We start from the raw sequence: 17756 nt of genomic DNA on the forward strand, positions 1-17756 counted from the left end.
CCCTCCCAATTCGGATTGGGCTTGGGGGGCGCGCCTCCTCCTTTGATCCCTTCTCCTCTCTCCCAGTATGGCCCAATAAGGCCCATATACCTCCTGGGGGTTCCGGTAACCTCCCGGTACATCGGTAAATGCCCGATCTCACCCGGAACCATTCCGATGTCCAAATATAGTCGTCCAATATATCGATATTTATGTCTCGACCATTTCGAGACTCCTCGTCATGTCCGTGATCATATCCGGGACTCCGAACTACCTTCGGTACATCAAACCACATAAACTCATAATACGATCGTCACCGAACGTTAAGCATGTGGACCCTACGGGTTTGAGAACTATGTAGACATGACCGAGACACGCCTCCGGACAATAACCAATAGTGGAACCTGGATGCTCATATTGGTTCCTACGTATTCTACGAAGATCTTTATCGATCAAACCACATAACGATATATGTAGTTCCCTTTGTCATCGGTATGTTACTTGCCCGACATTTGATCGTCAGTATCTCAATACCTAGTTCAATCTCGTTAACGGCAAGTCTCTTTACCCGTTTCGTAATGCTACATCCCGTAACTAACTCATTAGCTACATTGCTTGCAAGGCTTATAGTGATGTACATTACTGAGAGGGCCCAGAGATACCTCTCCGACAATCGGAGTGACAAATCATAATCTCGATCTATGCCAACTCAACAAACACCATCGGAGACACCTGTAGAGCACCTTTATAATCATCCAGTTACGTTGTGACATTTGGTAGCACACAAAGTGTTCCTCCGGTATTCGGAAGTTGCATGATCTCATAGTCATAGGAACATGTATAAGTTATGGAGAAAACAATAGCAATAAACTAAACAATCATCGTGCTAAGCTAACGGATGGGTCAAGTCAATCACATCATTCTCTAATGATGTGATTGTTGGAAATATGCCCTAGAGGCAATAATAAATTAGTTATTATTATATTTCCTTGTTCATGATAATCGTTTATTATCCATGCTAGAATTGTATTGATAGGAAACTCAGATACATGTGTGGATACATAGACAACACCATGTCCCTAGTAAGCCTCTAGTTGACTAGCTCGTTGATCAATAGATGGTTACGGTTTCCTGACCATGGACATTGGATGTCGTTGATAACGGGATCACATCATTAGGAGAATGATGTGATGGACAAGACCCAATCCTAAGCCTAGCACAAGATCATGTAGTTCGTATGCTAAAGCTTTTCTAATGTCAAGTATCATTTCCTTAGACCATGAGATTGTGCAACTCCCGGATACCGTAGGAGTGCTTTGGGTGTGCCAAACGTCACAACGTAACTGGGTGGCTATAAAGGTACACTACGGGTATCTCCGAAAGTGTCTGTTGGGTTGGCACAAATCGAGACTGGGATTTGTCACTCCGTGTAAACAGAGAGGTATCTCTGGGCCCACTCGGTAGGACATCATCATAATGTGCACAATGTGATCAAGGAGTTGATCACGGGATGATGTGTTACGGAACGAGTAAAAGAGACTTGCCGGTAACGAGATTGAACAAGGTATCGGGATACCGACGATCGAATCTCGGGCAAGTATCATACCGATAGACAAAGGGAATTGCATATGGGATTGATTAAGTCCTTGACATCGTGGTTCATCCAATGAGATCATCGTGGAACATGTGGGAGCCAACATGGGTATCCAGATCCCGCTGTTGGTTATTGACCGGAGAACGTCTCGGTCATGTCTGCATGTCTCCCGAACCCGTAGGGTCTACACACTTAAGGTTCGATGACGCTAGGGTTGTAAAGGAAGTTTGTATGTGGTTACCGAATGTTGTTCGGAGTCCCGGATGAGATCCCGGACGTCACGAGGAGTTCCGGAATGGTCCGGAGGTAAAGATTTATATATGGGAAGTCCTGTTTTGGTCACCGGAAGAGTTTCGGGGTTTATCGGTAACGTACCGGGACCACCGGGAGGGTCCCGGGGGTCCACCAAGTGGGGCCACCAGCCCCGGGGGGCCACATGGGCTGTAGGGAGTGTTCCTTGGCCTACATGGGCCAAGGGCACCAGCCCCACTAAGGCCCATGCGCCTAAGAGATGGAGAGGGGGCAAACCCTAATGGGATATGGGCCTTAGGGCCCATATTGGTGCGCCTCCCTCTCCCATCCCCTCTTGGCCGCCCCCCTTGCTCCCCATCTAGGGCTGCCGCCCCCCCTAGGGGTGGGAACCCTAGAGGGGGCGCAGCCCCTCCCCTTCCCCTATATATATGAGGCCTAGGGCTGCCCATAACACACGTGATTCGATCTCTCGTTGGTGCAGCCCTGCATCTCTCTCTCCCTCCTCTTCTGTGGTGCTTGGCGAAGCCCTGCAGGATTGCCACGCTCATCCATCATCACCACGCCGTTGTGCTGCTGCTGGATGGAGTCTTCCTCAACCTCTCCCTCTCTCCTTGCTGGATCAAGGCGTGGGAGACGTCACCGGGCTGCACGTGTGTTGAACGCGGAGGTGCCGTGCGTTCGGCACTTGGTCATCGGTGATTTGAATCACGACGAGTACGACTCCATCAACCCCGTTCACTTGAACGCTTCTGCTTAGCGATCTACAAGGGTATGTAGATGCACTCTCCTTCCCCTCGTTGCTAGTCTCTCCATAGATAGATCTTGGTGACACGTAGGAAAATTTTGAATTTCTGCTACGTTCCCCAACAGTGATCCCGTTAATCAAATGACAACTCATGTCTATGGTTAGGAAACATAACCATCATTGATTCAATGAGCTAGTCAAGTAGAGGCAAACTAGTGACACTCTGTTTGTCTATGAATTCGCACATGTACTAAGTTTTCAGTTAATACAATTCTAACATGAATAATAAACATTTATCATGATATAAGAAAATATAAATAACAATTTTATTATTGCCTCTAGGGCATATTTCCTTCAATTTGTTATCGAGAGTGGCTCATTTAATTGATCCAGTTTCTAATAACTAAGATAAAAATCTAATTAGACAAACTTTATAGGTATTGATGCAAAACGAGTCTTGGCTATCCCTCTTTCCCAACATGACATGCAAGATTTTGTTGCTTAGAGTTTTATGATATGTTTTTGGTTCAATCAACCTACCATGTGGAATGGGATCATCAACATGGAAGCAAAACTACGACACACTAACGACATGGGACAAACCGCGACTAATCATATCTGGTGTAAGATTTAGAAGCTTTTGTGTCCGGCAAAGGTTACAAAATTTTATTTGGCGCACATTGCATGACACCCTCCCGTGTCGTGTTATGTTTACTAATAGACATATGAAAGATCTACCACAAATGTCATTATTGTTTTTTGGGATAGAAGATAAAAAATGTGTTATTTCTATGCAATGAAGCAAAGCAGGCTTGGAGGGGGATTGGGATGAACGGAATTATTAATCAAGCATGTGATGTTGACCGTGCCAGCGAGGCGGTTATGAAATTCTTACTTCATTTGCCAGCTCAGAATTTATCCATTTTGGGCTTTTAAAATGCCTGGAAAATGATTATCATTAATGTCTGGTATTTGTGGCGGGAAAGGCGTAAACTAATTCATGAGGAAATAGTTTAGAATGTGATGAAGACATCAATACCATTGTTACACCCACAACCCCTGTTGTCATACATACTGGACCAATTACTAGAGCTCGTGCACGCCAATTGAATTAACATGTACTTTCGTTTCTTGGTAACAAAATCTAATGTTCATAAGAATATGATGCTGCCTAAATTTGATATATTTGTGTTGATTACTAATCTGGTTGGAGATGTGGCCACGGTTTATGTTCATAAGAATACCAGGGGCTGTGGTATTTGTGTTGATTACCTAAATATATTTGTGTTGATTAACAGGGGCTGCGGTATTTTGAAAACAGGGGCCAACACAAAAAAAAGATTAAAGGGGTATTTCAAAAATACCTCTATTTAAAATAAAAATACTACCTTATCCCTATCTTCTTTCCACAAACCGTGGCCACATCTCCAACCAGCCGCCCCCTTCTCCTTGCCCCTCACTTCCTCCTCTCTCACGCCCAAGAGCTCCACCCCCTCCCATGGTGTCTCCTCCCTGCCCTCCCCTCTCCTCCCTAGGCCCTCCAAGCTGCACCATATCCTGCACCACCTCGAGGGAAGCCCTCTAATCTGGTTGTGAGGAAGGATAAGAGGAGGAACAGGAAGACCAAGAGGAGAAGAACAAGAGGAGGAGGAGAAGAAGAGGTTGCAAGAGAAAAACAAGGGAGGAGGAGGCCTCCCCAACACTCCCCTCACCAAACGCCTCCAATCCCACCACCAAGTTGAGGTCCTCGCTCTTCTTACCTGCACCATAGCTCTGTTTTGGTGAAGGATTCCGGGTGGTTAAGAAAGGGAGTAGCAGATACAGGAGGGATTGAAGCAAAATTGGTTATTGTTGCTGTTTCTGCGCGTCCAGATTCAGAAATCAGCTATTTCGAGTTCCTAGATGGAAAAATCAGAGGAGGAGCATGTGGAATGTTTTGTAGGTGTTGTTCCCATGATCCTTTTGAGTGGTCATTCATTCAATTCGGTTCAGCCGTTTAGCCTTGGCGATAAAAAGAAGTTGCTGCGCTGTTTCTGCAAAGCAGTAATTTTCATAGCTTTTGTTCATAGTTTTTCATGATATTGAAGGGTTGATAAATTGGTGTTATACAATGGTATGGCTACTTGGTACCTTGTAGTTCATAGGTCAATTCTATTTACTTGATTCCCATGGGTATTTTTGTTACTATGAACTTCCAAGGATGGCTATTCAATATTTCTGAATCTGAGTACAGCAGAGCAGTATTTGCTGGTTTTTACCTCCATAAGTTCATATTCTGAGGTTGAATAGTTGGAGTTATTTGTAAACAAGTTCCTTACGAATCTGTAGCCATCTTGTTTGTTTGTTTTCGATCTTCCTAACTCAAGATATGATTTTTTCCGTGAATGGACAACAAAGGGTTGCTTCCCGGGAATGCGATTAGGCGCATCATTGTGTGTGCTTTACATAGTGTTGAGTATAATGTTTATTAGGAAAGATGAGATAGATTAGGATTTGTTCTAGCTTGTCTTGTACTTTAAGTAGATGATTGTACTCTTATATATATACCCACGAGGCTCAAGCAATACAATGAACTATTCCATCAATCCCTTTCTCCCTTCTAACATGGTATCTATCACAAGTTGATCCTAAACCTTAGCTACCGCCGCTTTCCCACCCGCGCGCCGCCTCGGGGGCGGTCGGCCTCCATGACCGCCGCCGGGGGCCGCGCCGCCCGTACCTAGGGTTCGTTCGCCGGCCGTGTTGGCCGGCTACCCTAGAGAGTCTTTTTCCCGATTCTTTGATTCGGATTTTTTCTCTCGCCGGTCGCTTTGATCGGCGTCTCTTTTTTGGTTTTCCAGTCTATGTGATCCGGTTTACGTCGCCCACCGCCGCCGTTGATCTCGTGCGCCTCTACTCCAACACCGGCGATAATCGATCGGTTTCTTCACCGACCCGGCGGCCTCATGCTCGTCCGCGCATGCCCGTCAGTTGCCCCGACCCGGCGGCCTCGCGCGACGTCGGCCCATCGGCAGCCCTGACCCGGCAGCCTCGCGTCATGCAGCGGCGCTTCACCGCCGCCGTTCGCGCGACGGCCCGTCCGTCGATCTCCGTCACCGTCCTGCTCCGACCGGGACTCCTGCATCACCCCAACCTGGTGGCCCCGCACCATGCGGCGGTCAATCATAACCGCCCTGCGGCCCGCCACCGCCGGCTTCATCTCGAACTCCGCCGCCACCACACCTCCACCGAGCGGCGTCCCCGACCTCGCGCGCGATCGGCTTGATCACCCGCTCGCCGCCGCGATCCACCTCATCTACGCCGCGCGACCGACCTAGCCCGTCGGTTATGCGTGCCTCCGCAGATCCCGTGAAGATCGTCCACGAGTTCAGCGCGCCTCTCCACCGATCGAGCATCGGGTTGCCGCCGCGTCGCCCCGTGGTTCTTCTCGCGGTTGCATCAACTTGTGTGTCGCTGCTGCGTCGCCCCTTCGGGTCGTAGTGTCGTGATACGCGGTCCCAACCACCGTCCCAAGGCCGTCCCCGCGGTTGCACCGACTCGCGAACCGCCGTTGTGTCGCCCCTTCGGGCCGCAGCGTCACAGCCCGCGGTCCCCGCCGCCGCCCAGAGGTCTTCCTGCCGTCGCCCCGACCCGCCTGCCGCCGCTGCGTCGCCCCTTCGGGCCGGAGCGCCACGGCCCGTGGTCTGCTCCGCCGTCACAGCGCGTCGACCTCCCGTGGTATGCGCCCCGCCGTCTTCCGTGGCGCGGGAACGCCACCGTCCGCGCTGGTCTTCGTCATGCTATCAGGGTTCTTTGCCTACTTCGAACACCGCCGCCGCACTCCTAACCTCACCGCCATCGCCGCCGTCAGGCCGTCGCCGCCGCTCTTCTTCGGTCGCCGTCGCCGCTACCCACGTAGCCGCCGCCGCCCGTCCACCCCTTTTGTCTTCGTCCAAGCACCAGCCCGTCGCCAGCGTCGCCGTCATCTACCTCGACCACTTTGTCTACTCCGACCACCGTTGGTGACATCGACCTCGCGCCGATGGACGCCGCAATCGTCGTCGAGTTCTTCTCTGCTGGCCCCTTCGACTTCTCCGACATGGCGTACAGCTCGTGCAGGTCTCTCGTCTACGCATGCCCAGTGCTGGCAACACCGATGCGTGCCTTCATCCACGATGTGTCCCTGGGCCTGGCAAGCCTGGTCGGTGCTTCGTCAACTTCGTCTTCGTCCGTCTACGCATGCCCGGTGCTGGCAACACCGGTGCGTGCCTTCGTCCACGATGTGTCCCCGGGCTTGGCAAACCCGCCGCGACGCGTCGTCAACCACATCTTCTTCCCGGCGCACCACTACTTCGACACCACTGCGCCCATGCTAACTCGGCGCCCCCTTGCGCATGCGGCTCCACGGCGACTTCCTCGACACCGGCCACCCCGACTCGACATCAACCACGGAATTCTTCACACGGCTACCTGGACCACGGCTCCACCAGCCACGCTCTCGGCTACATCGACAAACGGCACAAAGGGCTAGCGCCTGCTTGAGCAACCTCGTTGGTTTCCACTCCAGCCACGACTCCGCGATGCGTCCACCGTTACGACTGTGGGGGAGGGGGGTGTCCGTCAGCTTGCCTTCGGATTCTTCTCCAGTCTCACCGTCTGCGTTACTACCGTTGTGACTGCGGGGGGATGTTGAGTATAATGTTTATTAGGAAAGACGAGATAGACTAGGATTTGTTCTGGCTTGTCTTGTACTCCAAGTAGATGATTGTACTCCTATATATATGCTCACGAGGCTCAAGCAATACATGAACTATTCTATCAATCCCTCTCTCCCTTCTAACACATAGCTTGTTTGGGTGCGATCTTTAAAATATGTATGTATGTTCTATAGAAGGTTCCAGCACCAATCCGTCGGAGGTAGCCTTGCATCGCATCCCTCGCAACGGTTGAGGCGAGAACACCGGGCAATAAGGGCTACATTTCTCCCTTAATGTTATGTTCATATTCACATTATTCCTTTACATTCATGCAATGGTGAACATACAACTCCCTAGTGTACATTTCAATACACCATACCACTAGTATGTGACAGGGATTGGTTCTTCTTGATAACAAATCCATCATGAGTGAATCTTCCAAGTTCAAGGAGTGATCCTCGCTTCGCGAGTGTATGGTCCTTCGGGTTCGTCCTCATGTTATGGTCCTCCCACTTGGTGAGGGTTGAAAAGGAGTGAGGTGAGACATCGCCCCTCCTCAGCTTGCCGGCAAAAGCTCAGAGCCTAGTCCTCGGTCTTATTTGGCTGCATCATTTCTTCATGTTTTCTCATGCCATTCCAAGCATGGAAGATTCGAGTATAGTATTTACTTGATCAAGAATGGTTCATATTCACGGTATTACTTGTCATTTTATTACATGCTTTGTTGTGTACTTGCTGAGTCTTTGGACTCACCTCTTGTGGACTTTGTTTCAGGTACATCGCCGCGAGGCTTTGCAAGTATTATGAAGGGCGTAGCTCCCATGTGTGTTCACTCACATTTCATACCCCTTCCATCCACCTAGCTGATCATGATAATTCTCATACTTAGTTCATGATTCTTGGTAGCTAGGATCTACTTGTGGTGTATAAACTTTGCTTTGGTTTGTTTCCATGATCACTATGTTTACCTGTCAAAGGTGGGTTGGAGTTGACTAGTCCCCACCTTGCACCATGGTGTGTTGGAACGTATGTTTTCTTTGCTATGTGTAGCATAACGGTTGGTGGCTTCACCAGTTTGCTCTACATGGGTTGTAGGAGCTTGTTGGATGCTTCTGCTTGTCATATTATGAATATATGCTCTGTTTATTCAACTGCCTGTCGTGGATGTCCGATGGTACAAAGGAGGTGCTACTGGATTTTTCCACGAGCATTGTGTTTTGGTGGTAACATTCCTTCTTAGACAAGAGGGATGAACACTTGAGTAGGATCAAGCATGGAGATGAATGCGCGTGCGAAGGGGTCTAGAATGACGTTACTAGTGCATATTTGAGCACTTTGAAGCCTCCGTGATGACCGACAAGGACATGGATGAAATATACAAGATGCCCCTTCACAAATTTCGTCCATAACTTATTTTAGGTGCTGTGTCACCTTATTTTTGGGCCAGACTCATGTAATTTCGAAATATTTAAGTATAGGCTGTTTTTAGAGTCCATATGTGTGGGAAAAAACAGAGTTAGGGTTGGTTTCAGACCCCTCCTCCAAAGGGTCACGAAATTCCCCTCTCTTGCTTCATATGTACAGCTCTTAGGGCATCTTTAGACTTCGGATTTTGTTTAGATTAAAAGTTTGCCATAGCTGCAACTTCGCGTACTTCGTTTGTGTTCAACGACCAGACCAAGACATCACAGAATCCCACTTGATCAATAAAGCTTTCCTCTTTAATTCGCAATAATTCAGATTGCAATTTCAGTTTCTTGCTTGTTATTCGTTTGCTTGCAGGAAATAGACCTTCATGGTCAAGTTGATCGTGCTCCGGCGTGGTCAATAACCTCTCGAAGTTGGTTTAGCGGTTGCTAAGACGCGACGTCCTTGCACGTTCATAGTCGGATCGTCAAAGTCTACTGCACCAAAAACGATAGCCACCATCTCATTGAAAGATGGGACACTTTTCCTCTATTAGAATGTTTATCAGATTTCTATGGGGATTCACGCTATTATGAATAATTTTGTTACCGCTTCTTGTCCAAATGCGTCCATGAAGAAAGGGGGTTGAAGTAGGTCACATTTGGTTTTTGTCAAATTAAATGTGATGCATGTTTTGATCATGATCCGCTTAAGGCACAACTGGGGCGGTCTTGTGAGACGATAAATGCAAATTCATTGTTTGGACATGGAAAGATTAACCGATGTGCGAATGTTCTTATGGTTGAAGTTTTGGCTCTTAGATTCGGTTTTTCTCCGGTACAAATGGTGGGATGCAATCGTCTTGTTATTAACTCTGATAATTTGAAGATAATTGATAGTAAAGAATTGAGAACGTTCATCGAGTATTATTTATTTTTGTAAATTCAAGCATCATAATAGGTATTTCTTCCATCTCAAATAAGTGACTTAATTTTATACTGACATTATAGCAAGGTCATCAACAATGTAATTGTTATTTTGAATGAATAAATTCTTCACTTCTGTTTTTTTAAACGCACCGGTGCTGCAAGCATGAAACCATAAAAATGGACAAAACAAAGGGTCTGTCTAGGACACATCTAGATGTGACATAACTATGTCACATCTAAGCTGATTTTACATCACATCTAAGCTGATTTTCATTCTGTTTGTGGTCTATTTTTTTTGTCCTAATTTTTTGTTTCTTGTTAATGCATTATATATTTGTGGGAGGTTAGATGTGACATCCTTAAAAAATATCTAGATGTGAATTAGACAAACTGCAAAACAAAACCGCGTCTCCGGCTTCCCCACCGTTCCGCGTGCACTGTCAGTCTCGCCTCGATCCGATCGGCGAAAGGAAAGGGAATGTCGTCGTCGGCGGCGGCGGCGGAACAGCATCGCCACCATGCCGTAGGCGGCCGCGAGCTAGTGCCGCTCGCGGCTCTCATAAAGGAGGAGTCCCGCACCGAGCGGCACGCCGTCACTCGGAGCAGGATCTGCGCGCGTGAGGATGGAGTAGGAGGGGAAGTTGGGGAGGCGGAGACGCGGCGGCCACTGCTACGGTATGGGTGCGCCGCGCAGTCCAAGAAGGGGGAGGACTTCTTCCTGCTCAGGACCGACTGCGCGCGCCCCTCTACTTCCTCGTCCTCTTCCACCACCTCGCATCCCCCCACCTTCGCGGTTTTCGCCGTAAGTCGCGTGCCCTTGTGCTTGCTGAAAGGTTGCTGTGCGGTCTCTAGATGCGGTGGTGGTTGTGCCGCGCGCGTGGTTTCGCTACCGTGTACACTTGATCCGTAGCTGGGGTTTGAGCCCGGGAGTAGCTAAATAGTTAGGTAGTGAGCTTTGGTTCGCTGTTTGAACTTTGAAGCTACTGCATGTGCATCGGCAGCTTGTATTTTGCCTTCTCCCATCTGAGGTCGGTGATTGGTGAATTGATGTGCTCAGCTATATATATTCTGATTTGTTGTAGTCATTTGCAGCCTTGTTTTTGGTAGGACCTAGGGGTGGCAGTTTATGCTTGAAAATCATATGTAAGCCATAGCCGCATACACGTGTGCGCTATAAAGTAGAATGCTCTGGTTGAGGGTGGACTAGTCTATTCGATAATTGGATGTTCCATTGCCAGCAGGTTCTTGACGGGCATAACGGCGACGCCGCTGCAATATATACAAGGGACAATCTGCTCAACCATGTCCTGAGCGCGATGCCACAGGGTCTTTCGCGGGAGGAGTGGTTGCATTCTCTGCCCCGTGCGCTTGTCGCGGGATTCGTCAAGACCGACAAGGAATTCCAAACCAAAGGCATGGTTCTGTCACTTGTATTTGGCGTTTTGCTGCAGCACCATAAGTTACGATGAATGTTGATGAATTTCCTTTTGCCGCCATGTACCAGGCCAAACTTCGGGCACAACTGCCACATTTGCGATAATCGATGGCTGGACTATCACTGTTGCTTCAGTTGGCGATTCTCGTTGTATTTTGGATGCTCAGGGTGGGGCTGTTTCTTTGCTTACAGTTGATCACCGACTAGAAGAAAATGTCGAGGAGTGAGTACCAGCTGCTTACCAAGAATGTGCATTACTATGTTGTTTTATTTGGAGGGTTTTGCTAGTCAGCAAACATCCCCCCCCCCCCCCCCCCCCCCCCCCCCCCCCCCCCTGCAAAGAAATATAAACTGGTAAAAATAGAGTACCATGATTGGTGTTTTCCTTTCTTGTATGTATTATGTATTGGATGACTAATTTTTGTTGGTGCCTCTTTGATTCCTTGACACTTTATTGTGTCCTGCGGGATTTAAAATGTTTCATGTGAAAGTCCAGCAAATTCTCGTTGAACCTTTGAATGTTCATGACACCTCTTTGATTCTCACGGAGTAGGGATAACATAGAAAAATGTGGAGATACTATCAATAGATTAGCATTTACTCGACTGGTTATCTGAGTGCAGTGATGGAAGGGGTGGGGAGGGAAAAAGTTCATTAATTGCAATCTTGGTTTCAATGTTAGCCCTGTATTGTGAAATTTCAAGTAATATCATTGCCTTGTATTCTTTTTTTTGTTAATGCCCACTTCACCTAACCATCGAATAAAATGGTGGCAGGAGGGAGCGTGTCACAGCGAGTGGAGGTGAAGTTGGAAGGCTTAGTGTGGTTGGTGGAGCAGAGGTTTGCTCTCAGTTACTACCTCTTTCTGTTAATGAAGGGCATTTAATATGTTTGCTTTTGGTGCTGTTTAAGATAGATCTGTATCCTATACGTATTGGTTAACTTTGGAAGGATGAGCAAACATGCTAAGAATTTGTGTTGGCTCGTCTTTAGATTGGTCCACTGCGATGCTGGCCAGGAGGTTTGTGCCTATCCAGATCCATTGGAGACATAGATGTTGGTGAATTTATCGTACCTGTTCCTTATGTCAAGCAAGTGAAGGTACTTCTATGACATATCATGAATTGCTCCAACTTCTCCTCTTCAGAATATTTTAATTCTATATATATAACCCATAACTTGATGTAAAAATTCCATGCCTATACTTATATGCCATTGCTAGCCGGGAATGCTTTCTGCTTGATGTGTTGTTCATTTTCCATAGTTGTCAAATACTGGTGGGAGGCTTATTATTGCTTCAGACGGCATTTGGGATGCATTGTCTTCAGATGCAGCTGCAAAGTGTTGCAGAGGGTTGCCTGCTGAACTCGCTGCCAAGCAAATAGTTAAGGTAAAACATTTAGCGTGACTTCATAGTTTGCAAGGTGTTGTGTTACCATAGGTGATGCTTCTAATGGTCACAGATTATTTTTCTTGCATAACCAGACATGCTCCTCTGATCAATTAAATGTGTGAAATAATTATTTAGGAGGCACTCAAGACAAGGGGCCTAAAAGATGACACGACATGTGTCGTTGTTGACATAATCCCACCTGATCAAACGATACGCCCTCTATCTCCACCGAAAAAGATGAATAAGTTGAAGTCCCTGATTTTTAGGAAAAAAGCAAAGGACCAGCCCAATAAATTGACTAAGCAGCTTTCTTCAGTGGGTATGGTTGAAGAGATATTTGAAGAAGGTTCAGCGATACTATCAGAGAGGTTAGTTGTACTCTTGCTCATATTTGTTTCACTGTCTTTAATATGAAGTTGATATGTGTATTTTCAGTACTTCCATGCTGAAGGCTGTAAGAATGAGATTTGTTTTGAACCATGAAAAACACACACAAATTTTGGTCAATCTGAGTCCTAAACACAAATGTAGCATGGTAACCACCAACCAGCCACATTGTATTCCCATGGCCAAATTTTACTGGCTGGATCACTGGCCACTCCAATTTCTTTTCCTGAGTAAACGTAAAGCTTGCGCCTCGATGCATATGTGGTTTGGGCGTGTGACTGTTCACATTGTGCATCATGAAGCCTCTTTAGAGCCTCTGCAATATCTTTGTCAGATGTAATCAGACTTCTGAATTGGACTTGCAAGATTTGTAGAACCAGTAGCTGGTGGGCATAAAAATCCGAGAAACAAACACCGGACTAAAATTGAATTCATATTTTTTCCCCATTGAGAGCTGAAAATTTAGGTTCCAGTATTGACCAACCGAATTAGTCCTCGCTTAGACAACCCCGTAAACATGTTCACCTTTATGAAGTTACGCTTGTCAAATACAGCGCACCAATAAAACCAGTGAAATTAGACTTACTCGGGCTGAGCCAGAATACGGCCATCCAAGTGGGCCTTTAATATAGGTAATTTTGGTTTTTAGCCTCTGTTAACCGAAAAAACTGAATAAACCTGTACGCAAGGATAATCCATTGAATTCGTATGCTTAATCTGAATGCCCCAACTGCCCAAGACCTGCTTTCCCAATCCCACACTAGCCTTTACTTCCCGCATAGCCGAACAGCAGCACGCCCGATCTTTCTAGTACTTAAACGTGCTGGTGCCTGCATGTGTAATGTTAGTTACATGCTAGCAGTAGGAGCGTTGTTCCCTGCTCTTCGCCTGCTGCTGCAGTGCTCCGCAGGAACCTGCTTGTTTGTTGGCTGTTGCACTACTTTTTGTAAGACTGAAGTGTTGAAGTCTGTTTGTCAACGTCGGAGAGCTTTATGTTTATGCTCATGGGTGGATAAACTATGTCACGCTGAACATTACTGTTTGTGGTGTTATGCTGTCATAATTTTGTTAAATCTCTGTCAAAATGGTTGAAATTGCCTCCTGTGCATGTACATCCAAATTGGTGTTAATCGAAAACCAAACAAACCTGACAGTTAACTGAATTCTTAGTTTCCGGAATTTGAATGTAAATTCCGGTTTCCCCTTTTCACGAACCGAACTTGGTAAAAAACTGATTTTTGGTTTAAACTGAAGGCCCACATGTAAACAAGCATGTTATTTCTTTCCATTGTTCAGATTGTGTTTTTGTTTTTGCCATATGTGGTTAAATCTATTGAATGTTAGAAGTTTGTCCTGAACAATTCGATTATGCCTGAACTTGCTTTACATAGTAAAATCATGATTTTACCCAAAGGACCATTCTGATCATTAACCTGCTAGTAGCCCTATTTTTAATTAGCAAATTACACATCAAATTACTGTAATCATATGTTCTCTTTACTACTTAAAAAAAGACATAGCATTCAGTGTTTCACTCCTCCTGCGTTTCGCTCGATGGCTTTTACTTCTCTCCCTTCGTCCGCCCCCCTCTACAGAGGTTTTAATTCCCTATCCCACCCGGTTTTCTGCTTGAAAACTGCCCCACCACCCATGAAAACCACCCCATAGCAGACCTGGCAAGAAATATTTGCCCTAGACGCACGATTGCCCCCATGCTCCATCATTACCTGGCTGCGGCAGGGAGACGGACCTCGCCCTCGTCGCTTGTCCGCCATGCCTTGGTCTTCGCCGGCGGTGCACCACGAACCTTCTCATCAGCGATTGGATTAGCACCTACAGACCGATGTGCCGTATCAGTCACATCGCTGGCAGGTCGAGCACCGTGGTGGAGTGGAGCACGGTGAGCCCAGCAACGCTAGGAATGCTGTGGTGTTGCAGTAGAAGAAGGCATATCACCAGTGTAGGATCACTCACGGTGAGCCCAGCAACGCTAGGAATGCTGTGGTGTTGCAGTAGAAGAAGGCATATCACCAGTGTAGGATCACCTGACGAAGGTGGCGCTGATAACCAGTGTAGCCAGCAGCACCAGGTCCTTGCGCAAACTTCCCCATGAACATGTACTCTTCTGACGTCATTTCTGTGGGCTCAGTTCCTGGGAGCATACACGTCACATACATACATGCTAGAAATTTTATTTATCGGCTTCAGCTCTTGATAGAATACACAGCAGGTATGTACGTGCTAAGAATTTTGGTGGGTAATCAATCTTAGCATTTGTTAGGAGATTATAAATGACACAATAACTGATTTTTATCTATCCTGTGAACATTTGAATTGGCATCGATCAACTGCAAGTGCAAGCAGGCTCACACAACTTGTAATTAAATGCACGTCACTCCTGACCTATTTGAACCAGAAAATGTCATGAACATAAAACAGTAGTAACTTGACAGTATAATATGGTAAACTATTGTTACAATTTCTGTTGTAACAAATTGAAGTTTCTGTTAGCAGGGCGAACTTCAGTTCATTTGAACCAGAAAATGTCATGAACATGAAAGCAGTAGTGACTTGAAAGTACAATAAGCTAAACTGTTGCTGTAACAAGTTGAAGTTTCTGTTAGCAGGACCAACTTCAGCTCAGGTGTCAGAAAAAACTTTAGTTCCGGATTTAGGAACAATCAGTCAGCTTAACTCAAGCTAATTTGCACATTGAATTACAAATGTAATCAAAGAGAGGTAGGGATGGAGGGTGCTGGCTGACGTCGCTCGGGGGCTCGAACAGGAACTTGTGGCTGATGTGGATGGAGATGGACCGAGTTGGCGAACAGCGCTTGATGGCTGGACACTGGCGATGGGAGGTGAGGTGTGCATCTGCCGCTTGGGGGTTGGCTTTGGATTCGGCATCTTGCACACTACACTGCCATACTGGTGATGGTAGAGAGAGAGAGAGAGAGGGAGGGAGGGAGGGAGGGAGGGAGGGAGTAGACAATCCCTCTTAATGTTCATGAGGATTCTAAGCGGATATAGTAGCCATGATTGGTGTTCAAGCCCCGTTGCAACGCACATGCAATTACCTAGTAGGTTTAAACATTGTAATGGGTTGGAACTTTAGTTTAGAACAGCCTTTTTCTCCATTTCTGTTCAACTCAGTGCTTTGTTTTACTCATTTCTGTTTGAACTTTCTTTGTTTTACTCATTGGTTCTAGAAGATGATGACCCGAATGTACTTTCATTTGTCAAGTGGAATGCCATTATAAAATAATGGTAAGTTGATGTACTACACTGGACAGGTTGGGTAATGACTCAGGTAGTCGGAGAACATCGTCAAGCTTGTTTACATGTGCCATCTGCCAGGCAGATCTTGAACCAAGTGAAGGTACATCAGTTCATGTAGGTTCAGTATTCTCTTCGAGCTCTAAGCCATGGGAAGGCCCTTTCCTTTGTTCTGATTGCCGCGACAAGAAGGATGCCATGGAAGGTAAACGACCGAGTGGCGTGAAAGTTCTGTGATCAGTTACAGTCAACCACCATTGTAGCTTCCGCAAACTCTCACCTTATTATTCACAGTGAGCATCCTTGCATTACAAAAAATTGGTTCAATTTTAGGCAATTTGGGTCGTTTAGGCTGCATTTTTATTATTATATTATGCGGGGAACTAGCCAACATTGTAAGTAGAACTTGGGAAAAGGATTTGTGAAGCTAGTGAGTAGAGGGTTCTTGAACCAACAGCAGCTCGCTTCTCGCGAGTTGAGTATGATAATCCTTCTTTATCTGTAACTTGATGCCTTTGCTTGTCAAATCTCTCGCGTTTTTCTATGTCCTTTTAAACATAATGTCTTAACATTTTCACCTGAAGGCTCCGTCTATACTTGAAAGTCTGTACCAAGTATATGTAATATGCAAACACCAAAATAAAAGGATCCTCTTATCCGGTGAATGTCAGCTGGGAAGCATGGCAACTGCGAATGATTTGCCTGGCAATTTATGTTTGTCGAGCATGTCAACTTTAGTTGGCGAATATGGCAAAATCACTTCCGTTCATTTTTTTGCCAGGACTTTCCGTGATTGCAAACTAAAGTTGTCATCCATGCAACAGTATAAATTGCCATAAAAACGTTTGATTTGCCATCTTCTCCCAGCAAACTTGAGCTGAATAGCATTACCGGAAGAAAAAAAATCACCAAACGTTGCAAACTCAAGTCTTGCTACTTTTTTGTGGAAACGGAGGGAAACCTATCGGCTTCTTCACAATGTGCGGGGACCCACGCGTCCCACCTTGTCTTTGCAAGGACAACTTCATCGTTGTTCATCAAATCGTCCTTAATGTCTCAAACCGTGGTGTATCAAATTGTCCCAAAATGTCTGGATTGGATCAAATTTGTCTGGACCGGTCTGGAACTCTGAAATCGCATAAACCGGAACCAAACCTAGTACATCACCATGAGAGAGGGCCCCCTTTGAGATTGGATCTCTCTGTTTCATGGCTCCGCGCTACTTTTTTGATGTAGATCACCGTTTCTAAATAGCTCAAGATCCATAACTTCAATTAGGCCAAAATTCCAATGGATTTTTTTTGATATTTTAGGATCTTTCTTGCCGCAGAAGGAGAGCCTCAGCCGACTTACCGAGCCTCCACGCCCCCCACCACATGACCAGCGCGAGGGCACTTGGTGCGTCCCCTGGGGTCCATCTTATGGTTGATGGAGTCTTTTGGTTTAAAAGAATTTTGATAAAATGTTCAGATTTTTTTGCTCTGAAATTTTTGGCCTGAAAAACAAAAACATTGGAAAATAAGAACTGGCCTTTGGCACTAGATTAATGTGTTAGTCCAAATAAAAATGATGTGAATATAGCATGAAAACTTTAAAAATTATAAATACATTTGAGACATAGGCGTCCACTCCTTCTAGTCTCGTTGTCCATCGCCACGAGCTCGGCGTCATTGACATCGTCAC

General features: G+C 46.3%; 1 protein-coding gene across 5 annotated transcripts; it reads left to right on the plus strand.

The window, feature by feature from the left end:
• The first annotated feature begins 9985 nt into the window (after nt 1-9985).
• Nucleotides 9986-16578, plus strand: LOC125543918 (probable protein phosphatase 2C 3). 5 transcript variants are annotated; one of them, XM_048707418.1, is made up of 8 exons: nt 9986-10384; nt 10824-10995; nt 11087-11240; nt 11794-11857; nt 12011-12118; nt 12282-12407; nt 12546-12778; nt 15583-15985. In XM_048707418.1, exons 1-8 carry the CDS (start codon nt 10061-10063, stop codon nt 15797-15799), a joined length of 1398 nt encoding a protein of 465 aa, XP_048563375.1. In that variant the 5' UTR covers nt 9986-10060; the 3' UTR covers nt 15800-15985. The 5 variants fall into 5 exon arrangements, with proteins under 5 accessions (XP_048563375.1, XP_048563376.1, XP_048563378.1 ...); XM_048707419.1 differs by lacking the exon at nt 15583-15985 and adding an exon at nt 15425-15563 and having other exon boundaries at nt 9988-10384; XM_048707421.1 differs by lacking the exon at nt 15583-15985 and adding an exon at nt 16010-16029 and having other exon boundaries at nt 9989-10384.
• Nucleotides 16579-17756: the final 1178 nt, after the last annotated feature.

This window comes from Triticum urartu, chromosome 3 (assembly GCF_003073215.2).
Source record: "Triticum urartu cultivar G1812 chromosome 3, Tu2.1, whole genome shotgun sequence".
NCBI lineage: Eukaryota > Viridiplantae > Streptophyta > Magnoliopsida > Poales > Poaceae > Triticum > Triticum urartu.

Coding starts and splice junctions, on each gene's coding strand:
- LOC125543918 (XM_048707417.1), top strand. CDS start 10,061: ATGTCGTCGTCGGCGGCGGCGGCGGAACAGCATCGCCACCATGCCGTA. Junction 10,996..11,086: donor CAAGGAATTCCAAACCAAAG/GCATGGTTCTGT, acceptor GCCATGTACCAG/GCCAAACTTCGGGCACAACT. Junction 12,119..12,281: donor CTTATGTCAAGCAAGTGAAG/GTACTTCTATGA, acceptor CATTTTCCATAG/TTGTCAAATACTGGTGGGAG.